The sequence below is a fragment of the Carettochelys insculpta genome, chromosome 13, assembly GCF_033958435.1.
Source record: "Carettochelys insculpta isolate YL-2023 chromosome 13, ASM3395843v1, whole genome shotgun sequence".
In the NCBI taxonomy this organism is placed as follows: domain Eukaryota; kingdom Metazoa; phylum Chordata; order Testudines; family Carettochelyidae; genus Carettochelys; species Carettochelys insculpta.
The window spans coordinates 17728688-17746421 of record NC_134149.1 but is presented as its reverse complement, the minus strand read 5'-3'; the positions used below and the strand labels follow the sequence as shown (position 1 = coordinate 17746421).

At 46.3% G+C, this 17734-nt stretch overlaps 1 protein-coding gene across 3 annotated transcripts in view; it reads right to left on the bottom strand.

The window, feature by feature from the left end:
- GAB3 (GRB2 associated binding protein 3) overlaps window positions 1-17734 on the bottom strand; it is a 113777-nt gene that overhangs the window by 14586 nt on the left and 81457 nt on the right. For all 3 annotated transcript variants that reach the window (XM_075008019.1, XM_075008020.1, XM_075008021.1), the window contains 4 exons: window positions 6472-6688; window positions 5457-5932; window positions 1997-2052; window positions 169-424 (listed from right to left, as the gene is read on the bottom strand). In XM_075008019.1, coding sequence (XP_074864120.1) covers window positions 169-424; window positions 1997-2052; window positions 5457-5932; window positions 6472-6688 — 1005 coding nt within the window. The remainder of the gene's footprint in view (window positions 1-168; window positions 425-1996; window positions 2053-5456; window positions 5933-6471; window positions 6689-17734) is intronic.

Here is a 17734-nt window from a genome sequence, read left to right as displayed (position 1 = left end):
CCAGGCTCCTGGCTACCACCTTCCACCTTAAAGCTGGCAGCACCTCTAGTGCATGAAGTGCTTTGTGATGCGCAGGGATGCCAGGTGCTATCGAAGTGGAAGTTAGTGGTCAGGAACAGCAGTGCACCTTAGCCTCCGATGGCTTATTAGGCGGGTTTAATGCCTTACATTTCCTGCGGGGCTTGAGATCTCGATTCACTGGCGGTGGTTCCAGGTCTGTGGGCAGGTCTGGCAGTGGACTGGAGAGCTTCTCATTGTTGACTACAGGAAAGGTAAAGGTCGCCGAGCTTGGGCTCATGGGAGTGTAGCCATCGGGTGAGCAATCTGATCCTGTGAAGGGTGGCGAGGTGCTCGGGCGCATGGGTACGTAACTGTCCTCTGGGCTCTCTGCCGCTGAAGAGTAGAGTGGGGTGAACCGACATGGCTTCCAGAAGAAGGAAAAGAAAGAGCAGTTCTATCAGCCAAACAACTCTAACAACAAAGCCAGTCTAATCTACACACTGCTACAAACTAATCTGAAGGAAAACCCTGGTGAAATTGTTTGGGGTGGCCTCTCATTGGAACAGTCTAAGCCAAAACTACCAACACTGACATCAGCGTCAACACTGGAAAAATTCAGTTCTGAACTGGACTGCTCAGACCCGTGACTGCTGGAACCATAGGCACAAATATATTGCTGGCATAAGCAGATTCACATCTATTGACTTCATGGAAGACCATTGCCTGCACCAGCAGCAAACCTGAGCCAGGGAATGAATGTGTCAGAGGGGTAGCTGAGTTAGTCTGTATCTTCTAAAACAACAAGAAGTCCTGTGGCACCTTATAGACTAACAGATATTATGGAGCATAAGCTTTTGTGGGCAAAGACCCTCTTTGTGAGCTGCATCTGAAATGCATCTGACAAAGTGGGTCTTTGCCCATGAAAGCTTATGTCCCAGTCTGTTAGTCTATAGGGTGCCATAGGACTTCTTGTTGATTTTGGAGAATGAATGGAGGCTTATAATTTAAAGCAGACGTTCACATGTCAATCATCTAACCGGTAACATCTGGTGAGTTATTCCTTTGCAAAGGTGAACGCTCTGAGTGCAGACACGTATGCAGAGGGATTACATTTGATGGCTTAAGATAAACCCAGGGGATTCATACCATGCAGCTGAATGTTGGCTGTGTACCAAGAGGTACTGACTACTCATCAGGTAGGATCAGTTTAAAATGTGAGAAAACCGTGGCATCTCTCAAAGACAACAGAGCTGGCGGCTGGCCTAGCAGCCTAAAGACAACATAGTGCCTTCCCGTTTGGGAGACTCCCGTTCTGGCTCTCAGACTGCTTGGACTGGTCAGACAGACAAAGGAGGCTCAGCTCCTGGGGGCAGGGAACACATGGTAGGAACATCACTAATGTGTTTTTACAGCAACACCGACCAGCATCAAACACTGGGTCATCATGCCATATGGAACCTGATGGTAGGGTTAGTTAATGGGCCCTGAAAGGATGTAACTTACATGGCTCCAAAGTGCTACAGAAACTTTCAACACATGGTGAGTTGTGACATAGCCCCTAAACATGGCAATATCCCTTGGTGCAAGAGATCTGTGAACACCTGACTGACCAACACATTCTGCTCCACTCGGTCTCCAGGCCCGCAATCTAGGGGAAGTAAGGTGGGAAGGAAGAGGTGTTCTAGCAGTGTCAGGGGTGCAGGGAATGGCTAGCGTAATAAGAGGAATGCTCTAAAGAGTAATGAGAGTAATGAAAAACCTTTGTGCCAGGGCACCTGGACAGCTTCTCTAGCTTACAGCAAGTGTCTTTCTATCACAGTCGTACCGCCACACACTCTGGAATATAGGCGGTGCAAATGTGATAAAGCCACCTGTGCCCACCTCTTCCAGTGCTATGCTGAGCACAGGAGAGGAGTAACAGAGCAGCCGGTCACAAGACATCATGCTGTATTCCGTTTTGTGCCAATGCTTTAATATATGCAAATAGAGTACTTACCAAATTCAAACTAAGCCTCTTATCTCGACTTCTTAGAGAGCTTCCCTCCATGTCAGCTGAAAAACACAAACCAACCCATCCCATGATTAACAATGGGATAAGCTAAAAGGGGAACCAAAGCTGAAGGATAGAATTCTGGAGCAAGGCATCCGACATTAAAATAATTATGACTTTCTAAAACTTACAAAATATCTTGCTACTTTTCCAGAAATGGGAGAACCTGAACTAATAAAAGTAACTCACGATAATAATCTGAGTGGGTTATTTATAATGCCATATTAATTTTAAGCACTTTGAAAACAAGAAACTGTCCATGCACTCCTATAATCTATTCTGAGTTTTCTCTAATCTTGTTTCAATGAAGAGTAAGATCCTTTTCTAGTGGCCAAGGAATAAGGAAATCCAAGATTTAATTCCTGTTTGACCAGCAACTTGCATAAACTTGGGTTTTTTTTAATGCCTCAGCTACTCCATCTGTAAAATGGGGACAATTACATCACAAAGGGGTGCTGGGAAGCTTAATTCATTATTGCTAAGAAAGTGCTCTGAGACCCTCAGAGCTAAGGCACTAGAGAAGTGCAAATTATATAGAAGGATTACGTGATACTATGCATTCCAGTAGGAGAAATACGTTCTTGTGTTAATGATCAAAGGATAGTCAATAACTCTTGAAAGACAATGAAGCCATTGATTCTTGTTGGAGGGAGCACTACTATGAGCTCTTGAATAGCCTCTCCACTGTGGTCCTAGAATCCCTTGAGCAAATCCCTTAGCAACTGCCTAGAGACGATCTGGCAACTCTTCCTACCGTGAGTGAGGTCCAAGCTGCCATCAAAGTGATGAAGTGCAGCAAGGCAACCGGACTAGATGGAACCCCCACTGCAGTCTTCGAAGAAGGTGAGCCAGAGCTCCACAAACAGCTCCACCTCCTGATTCACAAGATCTGGGATAGGGAGCAGAGCCACGAGATTTCAGAGATACACTATTTGCCACATGTGGCGAGTGGTGAACGTATTGGACACTGCAGCTATAGAGCTTGTCTCTGGAATGCCATAAAAAGTCCAGAAGGGCAAATAGAGTACAATGGAGTATGATTTAATCTATCCTGTAATGCAAATGAGGTATTTTTGTGGTGAGAGCAGTGAAATAGACAATATAAAGATGACAAGATTGAAAGAAATATCATCAGCACCTAAAATAAACAACTTTCTGGACAGCTATTACAGCTCCTTGTACTTTCTCACACAGATTTTGTACCTGTCTAACTGCGTTGATCAGGGAAGTGATTTTTTTACCTAAATAGTTATACAGCTACAAGCCCTGGTGTCTTCTTCAAGCTATAAAAGTGCCTTGACCATCATAGATTTGTCCCCTTCTCCTACAGGAATGAGCTACGCATGCATGAAGCATTTTTACACTTGTTCAGCTGAGTTCACACTAGGGGGTTGTATTGCTTTCCCTATACTGTAAGGTCCTGACATTCACAATTATTCGCGAGCGGCTGCCGCTGGGGCTCCAGGCCAGGAGCGCCGGCAGATGCTGCTTCCTCGGGGCTCTGGGCAGGAGTGCTGGCAGCCGCCACCTCCTTGAGGTCCCAGGCGAATTATATTTATCATTTGCAAAATTCAACATTTGCGAGGGTTCCCAACACGGAACCCTGGCGAATGTTGTGATCCTACCATACTGGGTTAGTCACAGCAGTACAACTTGTATGTACAGATAAAGCCCCAGAACAGACAACTCACCAAGGGAGTGCTCACTTCACCATTTCAACTGGTGAGAAGCAGCTGGGCTATCTGTCTGTCTATTACAGGCCTGAATTTTGATTCACACTTATAGCTATGTTTTAAAGTCAGAAATAGCTTCTGCTCCAGTTGGGGTTAAAAGGAAGAAGCAATGCTTATTAATTCATTGCTGCCCCCTGTCAGGCAGAGATAACCTTGCAGCACATTCACAGAATATGACATATGGGCCTTAATCCTCTTAAATGCACTTCAGTATAAATTAGAAAGGAGAAACATTAAGCATTGCCACTTAGATTGTGTATATGTGAGAGAGGGGGGAGACTCCCATCCAGAAGTACATAGAATATTTCACAGGCAGCTTTCAATCATAACTGATTATAAAGAACACTATTTCCAGCTATGGGTGTTTCTTCTGAAACCTTCCAAGAATTGCTTGAAAACTGATAAACAGGCTGCGCAAAATTCTCCATGCTTTGGCTTTAATAAGACAATCTAAACACCCAGCCTCTGAAAAGTGCAATGACAGTTCAAACTGCAGAATAGAGAGCCAATCGATTATGCTGAATATATATATCTGTTGTTGCCGTCACTTAGAAAATTATGGCTCCTGTATAACATATTTGGTAGTTTCCAAATGGACTTTTTATCTGGCCGCCCTGTTCTAAGGCTCTGCAGAATATAACTGTCTTTGTGTCATGCTGTAGCATGACTCACACTTTCTTTCTTTGTTTCCTTCTCTTTCCAGCAATGTCTCAAAAACGGGTGAAATGGTCCTGTGGCCTAGCGTCCTGCTTTCCACCCAGTTTTCCAGCTAGGCTTATTGAGAGGTGAGGACATGAAAGGATTGGCTTAATGTCATGTTGGGTGTCACTCTCATCTGGGATTACGTCCCATCACTAGCTCCTTCTTGTCTTTCAGTCCCTTGCTTTTAACATGGTAATCGACACCCTATGTCTATGGAGTGGGCTACATGTAGGGGCACTTAACCAGAATAGGCCAGAACATCACTACCTACTTTGACTGAAGTAAGGATGAAAAAAATTCCAAGAGTCACATAAGGGAAAGTTGGGCCTTGGAATTGATTGACCTTCTGGCTGTGCTGCACAGTGGCCTGTGGGGATACTAATGCACGGAAGGGCCCAGCTTTCAGAAGTTCTCAGCTCTGATTCAGGTACCTGAACGCAGTGGGCAGTTTTTCAAAAGTGCTCAGGACACAGCTCTCAAGGGGAGCTGAACACCTGGCCGCTGAGTTCAGGCCTTACCCAGGGTGACTCCCCTCAGGTCACAGAACCAGGAGGAGGACATGGAATTCCAGCCTCCCTGCCCTTCAGTCTCACTGAGCAGCACAACTCTAACCACTGCAGGCTTGCCACCAGAGGAAAGGGGACAAAGGGCACAGTCGCCCTGATTCAAAAGAGCCCAGGGTTCCTGACCACCACCACTGCTACTGCAGAAGGGGTGTCAGCCAGAGCACCAAGCCCTTTAAAATGCTGTTGGAACTGCCTCCAGCCCCGCTCCTTCTCCCCAAGGCCCAGCCCTTTCTTGGAGCATGGAGTTGGGTGCCTGTCTCCACCTGGCCACTTGGATCCCACGTCTGGCAGAGCAGGACTCTGGGCGCACTCACAAAAGCATTAGCTTGGTTTTAGACAAGCACCTCTTTAGATGTGATCACAATGTCATGACACAGCAGCTCAGGTGGGCCAGGGAAGAGTTACCTTTCCAGTGACGCACGTTATCCAAACTGGACAAGGAGATTCTTCTTGGCACCAAGGCGACCTGAGTCCTGTAGAGCCCACTGTGTCCATTCTGAAGAGCCCCGTTGGAGGGCTCCTCCCCCCTCCGGTCTGAGAAATGGGTTGGTTTGGGTGGCCGGGGTGGGGGTGTGTTAGACAAAATATCCAATTTGGTTACACCATAGGGCAGCGCAGTTTGGCTTTTATCGATCTGGAAGGTGGGTGTTAAAGGAGGCCCTAGCAGTGGAGAGGAGGAGGAGGCATCACTGAATGGCCCGTTAACATCTGTGCTTCTGGACAGAATCCCATGGTTCGCCGGCTGGCCCCCATCCTGGTGCATGACACCATTGCCGGAGGGCTGTATGTGGAGGGAGGGTTGAGACTGCAAAGCATCAACAAAAACATCATCCGATGAAGTCTGCTCCAGGGATCTGTCTGAATTGGACCAGCTGTCACACCTGGATGGAAGACAAAGACCAAATTCTGTAAAGCCGTTATACCACTGTTGCAAGCTTTTCTTGGGTCTTCAAGATTTCTTTCAGCCACTTAGAAAAGAGGGACAAAGAGACTAAAGACAAACCTATATGGGAGACTGCCGCTCCGGGAGTATAAAATGGCTGTAACAAAGCCCCAGGGAATTTTCTTGGCAAAAGAGGATGCCCAGGGGATGCAGCGCCTATGCCTCATCCTCTTGCAGTTGACAAGAGTGATGCAGGAGGGAAGGGTCATGGCTGAAAATATGCTGCACTGCAGCTAGTCTCACCTGCAGAAAGGCCTACTTAGAGCTGTTGTAGCGCAATGTAAGTTAGATCAACCTCAGGGCCGCTCCAACCCATGTCAACATCCAGAATATAGGAGGCACCAAGGTGGATTTAAGTCATTTAGCCCCCATCTCTGCTTCCTGTGTCCAGTGAGGAATGGAGGAATAGATGGTGTGGCTCGGTGGCAGAGACATAGATAATTGAAAAATGGCTGTAGAGCATGACATGCCGCTTACCTGGTATGATTGAGCTTGCCAGTCTCGCAGTTTGATAGGAAGAGGTAATCGGGGAGGAAGACTGACTCTGACTCACTTCTGGTCTCTTCAGCAGTGGAGGCATCCGTGGTGGCACTGCCTACAGAAGAGGAGGGCTCTGTGATCCTGGAGGTATGGGTGGAGATGGCTGGTGAAGGCTGGAGGGACGAGGTGGTGTGAGACAGGCTCTCCACAGAATCTGCAATATAACAGGATTGCCCATTGTGATGGATTAGCAAATGTTCCGTCCCCAGGAATGCTGCACCCCTCCACCCAGCCCTTTGAGTATTCACAGACCACACCAGGTGTTGATTCTGATCAGGAATGCTGCTTCCCTATCCTATAAACAGAGTCTGGGGAAAGAGGCCAAGCCATTAACTCATGCGGCGTTGTAAGAAGTAAAACGTTTACTCAGTAAAGGACATCAGGGTTCAAAAGAATCAGCAGCCAGAACATGCTGCATGGCCATTCACTAGACTAGAAAGAGTGAACAGGGTGAGCAAACACAGGATTACAGGCCAGGACACAGATCCCAAGCTCTGCACTGAAAGGCAACTCTAAAACACACGTAAGTTTGTGTCAGGAACAAACTAAATTCAGCAGGTCCCTGCGGTATTTGGAAATCCTCTAAGAAAATGCCAGGCCACTGCCTCTTGGCAGTCTCACTGTCATTACCACAGTGGTCCCTGCAGTTGGCCCAGATGCCCTCTGAACACACTGTACAAAGTATGAAAGCGCTGTTACGTTCTCACTGCACCATGCATTACACTTAGCCCTGACAAGGGATCCTTGCAGCCATTTCAGAGCACCCATGTAAATGCAGGTCCTTTCTAGCCAACATATGGTCCAGCCAGGACCAGCCCTCACAGAGCATAAAGAGCCTTATTGTTCCAGGGAAGCAGTGTCTTAAACTAGAGATTAGCCTAAAACGAAACCGCAGACCTAAAATATCCCTGAAGCCCCAGGGGAACTGGAGTCCAAACTTTCTGACTGCCTGTCTCTCTAGAATGGCCAGAGCCAGAACCCTACCTCAAAACTTTGCTGAACTACAATACAGAGTGGACCCAAATCTCGTGGCGTGGAGCCACCTCTCCTTGAAATCCTCCAATACACCCTTTCCAATGATTTAGTTTGCACTCCTCTCCCAAATGGGGGAAAAAAACAAATAGATTCCTCTGAGGAAAGCACCCAGATGGAGCAGCCTGTTTTATCAAATACATTTTTGGACTTCTCTGGCTGCATAAAGAACCATGAGACCCAGTGGAGACAAGAGAGGGTATTCTTCTCACTCTCCAAACCCCTGAGGACAAAAGTGATCTTTATTTTCTGCTTGCAGAGTATCAGGATTTGTAGCACTGCAGAATTTATTGGTTGTCTTCTTGTGTCTCTTAGGCTATGGCCACACAGCTAAGTTATTTTGAGATAACAGCTGTTATTTCAAAATAACTTTGCTGTCATCTTCTCTACGTGCAAGCTATTTAACAATAAATTTGAAGTAGCAGGTGTGTTATTTCGAAATCTGTAAACCTCCCTGCAGGAAGAATGGCACCGAGTCTGAAATAACTATTTCAAAATAGGTGCTGTTAAGAGGCGGGATAGTGCTTATTTTGAAATAGCAATTTTATTTGTTATTCCAAAACAGGTGTTATTTTGAAATAAGTGCTATGTGTGTGGGGCGATTTGATAGCACCTTTCAACACCCTGAAGGTTGTTCTCAGGAGTGACAATGGCAGAACAAGGAGCAGTGGTCTCAAGTTACAGAGTGGGGGGTGTAGGTTGGATTTTTAGGAAAAACTATTTCACTAGGAGGGTGATGAAGAACTAGAATGAGTTACCTGAAGAGATGGTTTTTAAGTCCCAGCTTGACTAAGTCCTGGCTGGGATGATTTAGTTAGGGTTGATCCTGCTTTGGGCAGGGGCTGGACTCAATGACCTCCTGAGGTCCCTTCCAGTTCTAGGATTCAATGATTCTAAGTGCTATTTTGGAATACATTTTTGTGTGTAACAGCCCTATTTGACTAGGTCTACACTACAGAGATCTTTCAAAAGAAGCCCTTCCAGAAGCTCTCTTCCGAAAGACCTGACTTCAATGGAGTGCATCCACACACAAAGAACTTGATCAAAAGAGTAATCTGCTCTTTCGAAAGAGTGTCCACACAGCCCCCGCTCTTTCAAAAGAGCACGCCAGGGATCGAAAAATCAGGCCTCATGAGGACTACTCTTTTGAAAAAAAGGGCCTGTGGAACATCTACACACGTTTTCTTTGTAAAGAAGCTTTCGAAAGAGGAAAATGAAGAGTGAAACAGGAAAGGAAGAGTGATTTCAAAAGGACCACCACATTCTTTCAATTTACTTTCGAAAACATGCTTTATACGTGTAGATGCTCCACTGGATCTTTCAAAAGAGCCCCCTTCTTTCAAAAAATGTTTTGAAAGAACTTGCTAGTGTAGACACAGCTTTTCAAAGTACTATTTTGGAATAGCTATTCTGGAATTACTTATTTCAAAATAGCTCTGCTGTGTAGACGTAGCGTTACTGTTGGACAAAGACTACGGGTGTGTCTACACTTGCATTCCTCTTTTGAATGAGGTACGCAAATTAGGTAAATGGAAAATGGAAATGAGGTATAAATTTGCCTATTTAATGCTTCATTTGCATATTATAATTTCAAAAGAGCGTCTTTCAAAAGAAGAAACACAGTGTAGATGCTGCTCTTTTGAATGTAAACGCATCTTTGAAAGAATCCTTCTTCCCTTTATTTAATGGGAAAAAGGATTCTTTTGAAGATGGGGTTTACTTTTGAAAGAGCAGCATCTACACTGGCTTTCTTCTTTCGAAAGAAGCTTTTTTGAAATCAGAATATGAAAACGATGTATTAAACATGCAAATTTACACCTCATTTGCATGCCTCTTTTGAAAGAGGAATGCAAATGTAGATGCACCCTACATCAGCAAGGGATATGTTATAATATGAACCAGAGTTAGGGACTTGGCAACATAGTCTACTTACACAGCAGAAGACACAGGCTCTTTATTCCATGAGCCTGAAGGTATTTGGGAAGATGGGATTAGGATCCCAACACCTGATGCTTGTGTGCGGCAGTCAGATGAAAGAAAAATGTGAAGAACGCTTTTTAAAATTTTGTATGGAAAAACTCCTAGGTGCCGAAAGGTTATAGCTAAGTCTAAACCTCTCAGAAATGATGACTGGAGGTAAATAAAAAAGTCATCCTCCACTTCACGAGGACCTACAGTTCTTTTTTGATTGGGAGCTGTGATCACTCTGCCCATATGACGTGTTTGTGGGCTTCCTGTCTGTCCCTCTTATCAAGCCTGATCCTGCACCCACTGGAGCCAATGATAAAGCTTACATTAGGCTCCATTCTCCCTCTGGCTGAACTCTACTTGGGACAGGGACACAAGGAGACAGTCAGGGCTGTTTATTGGGTACCACCTGCCCCTGTATTAGTTAGGGACTCCTGAGGATATGTCTACACTAGAGTGGAAGATTGGTCTGCTCAGGTTTGGTGTTCCAGGGTTCGATTTAGTGCATCTGGTAGAAATCAACCTCTCGAGTAGCAGTCAACCCCTCGTGAGACATGAGGAGTAAGGGAGGTCAACAGGAGAAACTCTCCCGTCAACCTTCTTCACTAAGGACCGCCAACTAAGCCAAGCGCAGATACATCGATTCTAGCTAAGCAACTGCTAGAACTATGTATTTGCAGTTGACTTACTTTGCCTTGTGTAGACATAGCCTGAGAGCCACTGGCTGACAGATGAGTGGAACTCTACTGTGCCACACCACCAATGGCAAGGTTGGTGCAGAAGCAGCTGCCATGAACTTTATGCCAGCAGTGGGTTCCGGTACACAAGAAAAATTCTCAGCAGGCTGATTATAGCTAGGATCTGGCTACTTTGTATCTCCAAAGCAGAAAGTGGGGCGCTTTGATTTCAGGACTAGAGTCTCCTTCACACACACGGGCCTTTGTGTTTAAACCATTGTTTCTCAATGCATGGTCTGCGTACCCTTACCGGTACACGAGTGAAGTCAGGGGGGTATGGGCGCTGGAGCCACATGCAGCTGTTTGAGCAATATAATGCTCAGAGCTGTGAGAGCGCTGGTTGCTGCTCTGCACACATGTCCCTCCCAAGCGCCGGGAGGAAGAAGCACGTGGCAGTGGAGATGGTGGCTGTGGCAGTGCGGTTCCAGTGAATCGCCAGCATTGGATTACAGTGAGGGCGGGGGGTGCCTGGCTCTGGACAAGGGGGGATTGGGTTAAAGTGGGGGGTGGGGAGGGCTGGGGCACCTGGCTCTGGGGCGGGGGTGGATTGGGTTAACGTGAGGTGCTGGCTCTGGAGGAAGGGAGCTGGGTTGGGTTAAAATGAGGAACTGGGGGTGCCTGGCTCTGGAACATTATGCTTGGTATTTGAAGTAAGTAATAAAATTGCTATTTGCACAATTTTACTTTAGTGTTTATAACTACAACTGAAAGGGTTTAAAATGGACCGATTCCTTGTGAAAAGAAAGAATAAAACTGCAGATTTGCAAGAAGGTTGTACACAGGAAACCACATCGGAAACATTGATTTAATTGTGGGGATCAGCAGTTTGAAACCAGGGTTCGAACATCTGATTTTGCCCAAACAAGTTCAAATTTTCCATTAAATTATAATTTTTCTTGTAATTTCATCCATCATTGTTCATTGACATTCGCATAAAAATACACACATATGTAGGAATAAAAACTGGACTTATTTTATGCTCATCTAATATTTTTTCCTTTATCCTCTTTGCACAGTCATAAGTATGATGGCAAGTTTATTACCTATAGGCAATTTGTTCCAACCAAACAGGTACAATTAAGCTGTTTGAACAAATGTGTTGCAATGGGAGAAAAAAAATTGTGTGCCTGCTAGTTGTGGGTGCTGGGGATATTTGCAATTTTTCAAAAAGGGGTATTTTATTTAAAAAAAAAAAAAAAAGGCTGAGAAACTGTTTTAAACCTCTGGGTATGTTTGAACATGGAAGTAAACAGCTCAGTGAGCAAAGAAGAATGGAGAACAACATAAACCCTCATCTGAACCACAATCCTAGATATGCACCCCCCATCTTCCCCAAACTTTGGAGGAGCTTAGACTGACTCCCCCAAATTCAAGTTTAGGCTCATTTGTAGCTGAGCTGCTTTCCAACAAGCACTCTGAGTTTCTGGATAGTTTATATACAATTCTCCAGAGGTTTTGGCTTGTGCTAAAACTCCAACTTACGTGCAGGTTGTGTTCCTAGGCAACCATGCGCAAGTCAAAGTTCACATAAGCTGAGGTCCACACAGGGCTGGGCATGGGGGGAATGGCAAAAAGGTAGCCCAGGGAGTGGGAGCCAGGTGGCAGTCAGGCCCTTGTGCTCCCAGCTCCCAGCAGCTGCACCTTGTTCCAGGCTCCTGGCTCTCCGCGGCTTGTAGGAGCTGGGAAACTGACCAGCTCTGCCGTACCTAGCTCCAGGCACCCCGCTGCTCACGAAGCCCGGAGCCAGATGCAGCAGTGCTGGTCAGGTTCCCAGCTCCCCCAAGCTGGAGGACCTGGGAACCAGGCAGCAGGGTGAGTGCTGCAAGCAGTGCCACCACACTGCTGGCGGGTGCCTGAAGCTGCCTTCATCTTCGCTGTGGCTGCTGAGCCCCTGAAGTTTTCAGACGGGCAGCAGCAAGTGGAGGGGCGTGGTCCAGAAGTGCAGGAGGGCCCGATGAGAAAGTGCAGCAGCCAGGCAGTAACTGCTGATTTCAACATGTGTTATTCCAAGGAATGTGCAGGTCAACATCGTTTAAGTCGAGGGAGGGGTCCACTGCAATTCCTCTCCCGCCTTGCAAAAGTTTGTACTAGAAGATCAGATACACAGGAACTCCCAAGAGTACCCGTGTAATTGCAAAAGCCTTCAAAGAGAGACTTGTTCTTTTCCCTATCATGTTTTGAAAGTAATCCAGAAATAAGACTTCATCTGAGTAACTGGTAAGCAATGTTGAATAGTAACAGAGAGGAAGCCGTGCTAGTCTATACACTATCAAAACAAAAAGCAGTCAAGTAGCACTTTAAAGACTAGCAAAATAGTTTATTAGGTGAGCTTTCGTGGGACAGACCCACTTCTTCAGACCATAGCCAGACCAGAACAGACTCAATATTTAAGGCACAGACAACCAAAAACAGTACTTGGCTCAATCTAATTCTTGACCTTCCCCCCCACCCCTCCACTCTCTGATTTGCTCACCTTGATTATCTTTTTCTGATTTGTCCTCCTTGCTTACTGTTTTTGGTTCTCTGTGTCTTAAATATTGAGTCTGTTCTGGTCTGGCTATGGTCTGAAGAAGTGGGTCTGTCCCATGAAAGCTCACCGAATAAACTATTTTGCTCGTCTTTAAAGTGCTACTTGACTGCTTTTTGTTTTGGCAAGCAATGGAAATTGAAAATAGATTTCTCTGATACTGCACTACCCCATTACAGCCACCAGATGGTGCACATCTTGTACCATGGCCAACTGCTTTTACTATTATTAGTGTTGCTCTTTTTGTTCTCAGCAGGTACCCGCCAGCCAGGACAAAGCACCAGTCAAAACAACCTACACATTACATAAATCAAAGCTGCTATATTCTGCTAAAAAAACAGAAAAGGAAAACAAAACCCCAGCAACTGATAAATACAGAAGTCCACAAGCACATTTTCAATGTCCTAGATATTTCCTAAATCAAGATTCGGTGGTAGCAAGCTTGTCAATTTCTCCAAAGTCCCAAATTCAAAGGCTGGCTGTTAGAAATCCTGAAGATATCTCACTGTCCACAGGCATGAAAAGGAGGGCCAGATCTTGCTTTGTAGGCTAGATCCTGTGGTCCTTACTCAGATGTCACTCACTGTACACAATTCTAATGGACATCAATGTTCTTGTGACAGATTTGGTTAATGCTCACAGCTTTTGATTTTGAAAGCCCCCGGAAAGTTGTTGATAGATGCAATGTGTAAGTGTGAGCAAATCAGTAAGGACAGAATAAAGATCTGGCCCTGTATCCCAGGATGTTAAGATAACTCCACTCTCTTCCTCATCCACAAACAAACAAAAGCCAGCCCTATTTATAAATAATTGGAGATACATGTCTCCTAGAGCTGGAAGGGACCTCAGGTTGTCATCTAGTTCAGTCCCCTGCCCTCTTGCCAGGACCAAGCACCATCCCTAACATCTATTTGCCCCAATCCCTAAAAAACCTCCTCAAGGATTGAACTCACAATACTGGCCTGAGTAGATCAATGCTCAAGCCCCTGAGCTATCACTCTCCCCTAGAAGGAACCATAAAATGAGCACTGCACAGAAGCTCATAGCTGACTCTGGAGCAGCTTCTCAACTGGTTTAAATACAGCATCGTTCCACTGAGTACCACAGCTAAGAACATAAAAGCCCATTCAGAACCAGGTTTTGCAAGCCAAATGCTGAGTAGTGCTCTGACTACTTCAGTAGGACCAAGGGAGTAAGAAAACACTCACACTTAATATAAGTAATGCCAATAAACTTTGACACAGAGCAATCAAACTAGCAATAGCCTCCGTACTGGTACCTTTATCTTAAATTCAGTGATGGAGTTGCTGGGGATTTGAGGGTTTTTTAGAAATTTTGTCTGACAATTATTCTCTTCTTACTGGATTTGGGCCTGGTTCTATACACAGGTAGGTACCAATTCAGCAAAGCATTTAAGCATGTGCTTCAATCTATGCCTTTCACATGCACTTGAACTTCAGGTACATGCAGAAATGCTTTCCTGAATCTTGTACCCTGGGCTTTCAGTAGAATTGTTCACAGCAGTGAACATTACACCTGAACAGAAGTGGTGCCAGGATCAGGCTCTCAAAGCACATTCTCTCTGCTGGGGGTGTGGATGGCCGAAATCATTACAAACAATAACTTTTCCAGAAGTCTTACTAATCAGACTTTCATTGCAGGCTTAAATGGTGAACTGAGCTATTCAGACTTTGAATTCTCTGACTGATACCTTGCACCAGTGGTGTGCAATAGGAATTCAAAGATTGCCACAGTTGTGGTGGTCCTCTTTTCCTTATTCACCACATTAGTCACACTCCCAGTTCCCCCACTCTAAATAAATGCCCCCCCTGCCCCCGAGCCAGGTCCCCACCCATTCTAATTCAATGCTGGTGACTCACCAGAGCTGCCAGGGCGATCGGCAGAGCCACCGGTGAGGCCACCGCTGGGGTCACTGCTGCCACATACGTCTCTCACCAAGTGGTAGGGCACGTGTGTGGTGCAGGCAGACAGCACTCACCGTGTGCGGCTCCCAGAAGGAGCTGCACTTAAAGGCTCCAAGAGCCACATATGGGTCAAGAGCTGCGTGTTGGCCACCCCCGTATACACCACAATGCAGTGGCAAGTGGTGAACATATTGGACACCATGTCCGTAAGCTCTGTCAACTCAAATACACACTGAGCCAGTCCTATGGGACTCTCTGGAAACCTTGTTCAGGTCACCATCTGCGTGCATCTAAAACTGCACAAGAAGGAGAAATCAGACATGGCTCTCTAGACTATTAATAAAGCACCGGCTTGTTGTGCACTAATTCCATCTGCTATTCACTACCTTTCAGCATCAGCTATCTCACTGGTAGAGTCTCTTAGGCGTGCAATACATTGTAGTCACAGTCAACCACACTGATGGGGAGAACATGGCTGTGCCCTTTTCTAACCTTCAGGCTGTCCGGACATCTGTAGTCAGCTCCCAAGAGAACAGGTCAGCTTTGTGGGCTTTGCTGGTAATAGAATCGGTGTGCATTAAAGTTATACTGCAGCAGCCAGAGAGGATAAATTATGCATGAATTATGCATAAATTATGAGAGATGCAGAGACTACGCTTTATGCTGTTTTCCCTCCACCCACCCAGCCCAATAAGACAGGGAGCAGACGCTGCTGCCAAAGTAACTGCTTCATTTAGTGCTAATTACCGCAAGGGAGAGCGGGGTGGGGGCGGGAGGGAAGGATGGACATAGCACCAGTGCATGTGGGTTCAGGCTCTGTGTATTACGAAGAGGTAACAGAGCTATGCTGTTTCGCAGAGGAGTTCATTTGTGAGTTCAGCAACGGCACGGAATACAAATCCAGACTCTGGATGCCTGATTTCCCCACTGAACCCTCAGTGGGGTGATTCGCTACTTGTGGCACCTTGCCAGCGCTCTGCTCCTGCTTGTTTCAGACATGGTGTCCAGACTTTTGTTTCCAACAGTGATCTTCCTCCAATGTATGTGCACAACTTACTTCAACAGAGGTTCTTTGCCCTTCGTTTGCTGGGTCAAATCCAGCCCCGAGACTGAAAGTAGTTATCGCCTGAGGGCTACTTTGGGGATGTAGGGGAAATAACACCAGTGTTTCAGTGCAACTCTTTGCAGGTAGGGGTCCTTGTCACAATGTACACCCAGCTGAGCTCCATGTTGTATCAGTAGCCAAGGTGATGAAAATATCTTTCCACCTCTTGTGGCAATGGACCAGACTATGGCATTAAAGAGTAGTCCTGGGTCATGCTGCCCCAGGTGAGCTCAGAGAAGGGTCAGTCCCAGCACAAAAGGAATTGTCCCTGCATTCTTCAGGAATCACTTCTCCTCATGCCCACGTAAGGACCAGGGTTGTCTAGCCCTATCAAGGTAAGCTGGGTTACCATGTGTGAATTTTCATAACAGAGGACTCCCCTGAGAGGGAGTCTCTGTATCAGTACCTGCCAACTCACGTTGCATTAATCTGCTATATATACTATAGTATAGTACATTAATGTACAATGCGAGCTGGTGGATACTGATACAAATACACCCCCTCTCAGGAGAGAGTCTTGCTCTCTCCTGAGAGTTCAAATACGGGAACCCTATGGTTGTCCCATGCTGCTTGGTAGAGGGAGGTGCTGTTCTGTAGGGCAGCCATCTTGCAGGAGCACCTCAGTTCACATGGAATTAAAAAATAAGGACTCCTACCTGAACACAAAACCTACCCCAGCCCTGACACACACACACGGGAGAACAGGCCCTGTGGAGGGTCTCTGCAAGAGCAGGGTGTTCGGCTGGAGCTTGGGAGGTGCTGCAGAGCCCACCCTTCTCAATGGAGCTTGAAGTTCTCAACTCCACTTAGGAACTACCCACCTCTCAATGAGTCCATGTTGTAACCAGGGAGAAACGAGTGCTACCACAACAGCTGCAGTGCCAAGGAGCCGGTCAGTGTCACAGGAACAAAATGCACCAGATACAGTAGGGAACTGAACACCAGATGGGGCTATGTTTTTCAAGAAAAGCTGCGGGTTCCCAGGCTGAGTCTGCAGTCCAAACAAGAGCTGGTGGGGCCAGAGGACAGAAGAGCTCCATTAGCCACCCACTCATTAACGGTGCATGGTCTCAGCCTAGTTCCACGCTGAGAAGCCTCCTGGTGTGCACTGCTCTCTCTGCCACCTGCTCAGTGCTTTGCACCTGATGAACTTTGCCTTCCTTCTTGTGCACGTCTCATGTCCTCACCTCTCCTTGGGCATTTCCCCTTCCTTTTGCCACTGATTCCAAAGCACAGGCGAGGGCTGTGTTTAGTTGTCCCCTGTGCTCCTTCCTACTTCCAAGCCCTGAAACGAAAGGGGAATCAAAAGCAACAGTGACCGTATCAACCTTCAGCTGCACTAATTAGTCCTTCTCACACCCTACCTAGTATCACTTCTGCTGCATGGAGAGGAACCCGAAGCAGAGAGGTTACTTGGCCAAGCATGCAAAGAGTCGCAGTCAGAAGCAGGAGTAAGATGTTAGTCTTCCTGGCTCCCTGTCCTCCGCTCTCACAGCTCACTTCTCAAGTCAGAGTCACTCATTTCATAGTTTTCTAGTTAATTGCCACAAACTTCATGTCTCAGCAGCAACCCCAACGGAAATGCAGCATGTGCTTTATTAGCTTGACTAAAACAACCCCTCCTAATAGCTTGAAAATCAGCCGCCATCTAAAGAGGGCTGAAGACTTGCACAGTTATTTGCTAGAATACTCAGCATGACATCTGAAACCAAAATGCAACACCATGCGTCTCCCTGGGGTTGCTCCCCTATGGAAGCAAGGGACTTCTTCCTGGATACCAAGTGCCCCTCATGGAGAATCCTTCATCCCCAGAAAGGATGGCATTAAGCCAGCAGTTACTGCTGCCTGTGATGGTGCATTTGTTCTGGCTGGTTTTCCACTTCTCTTTCAAGCGCGTTTCATTTCA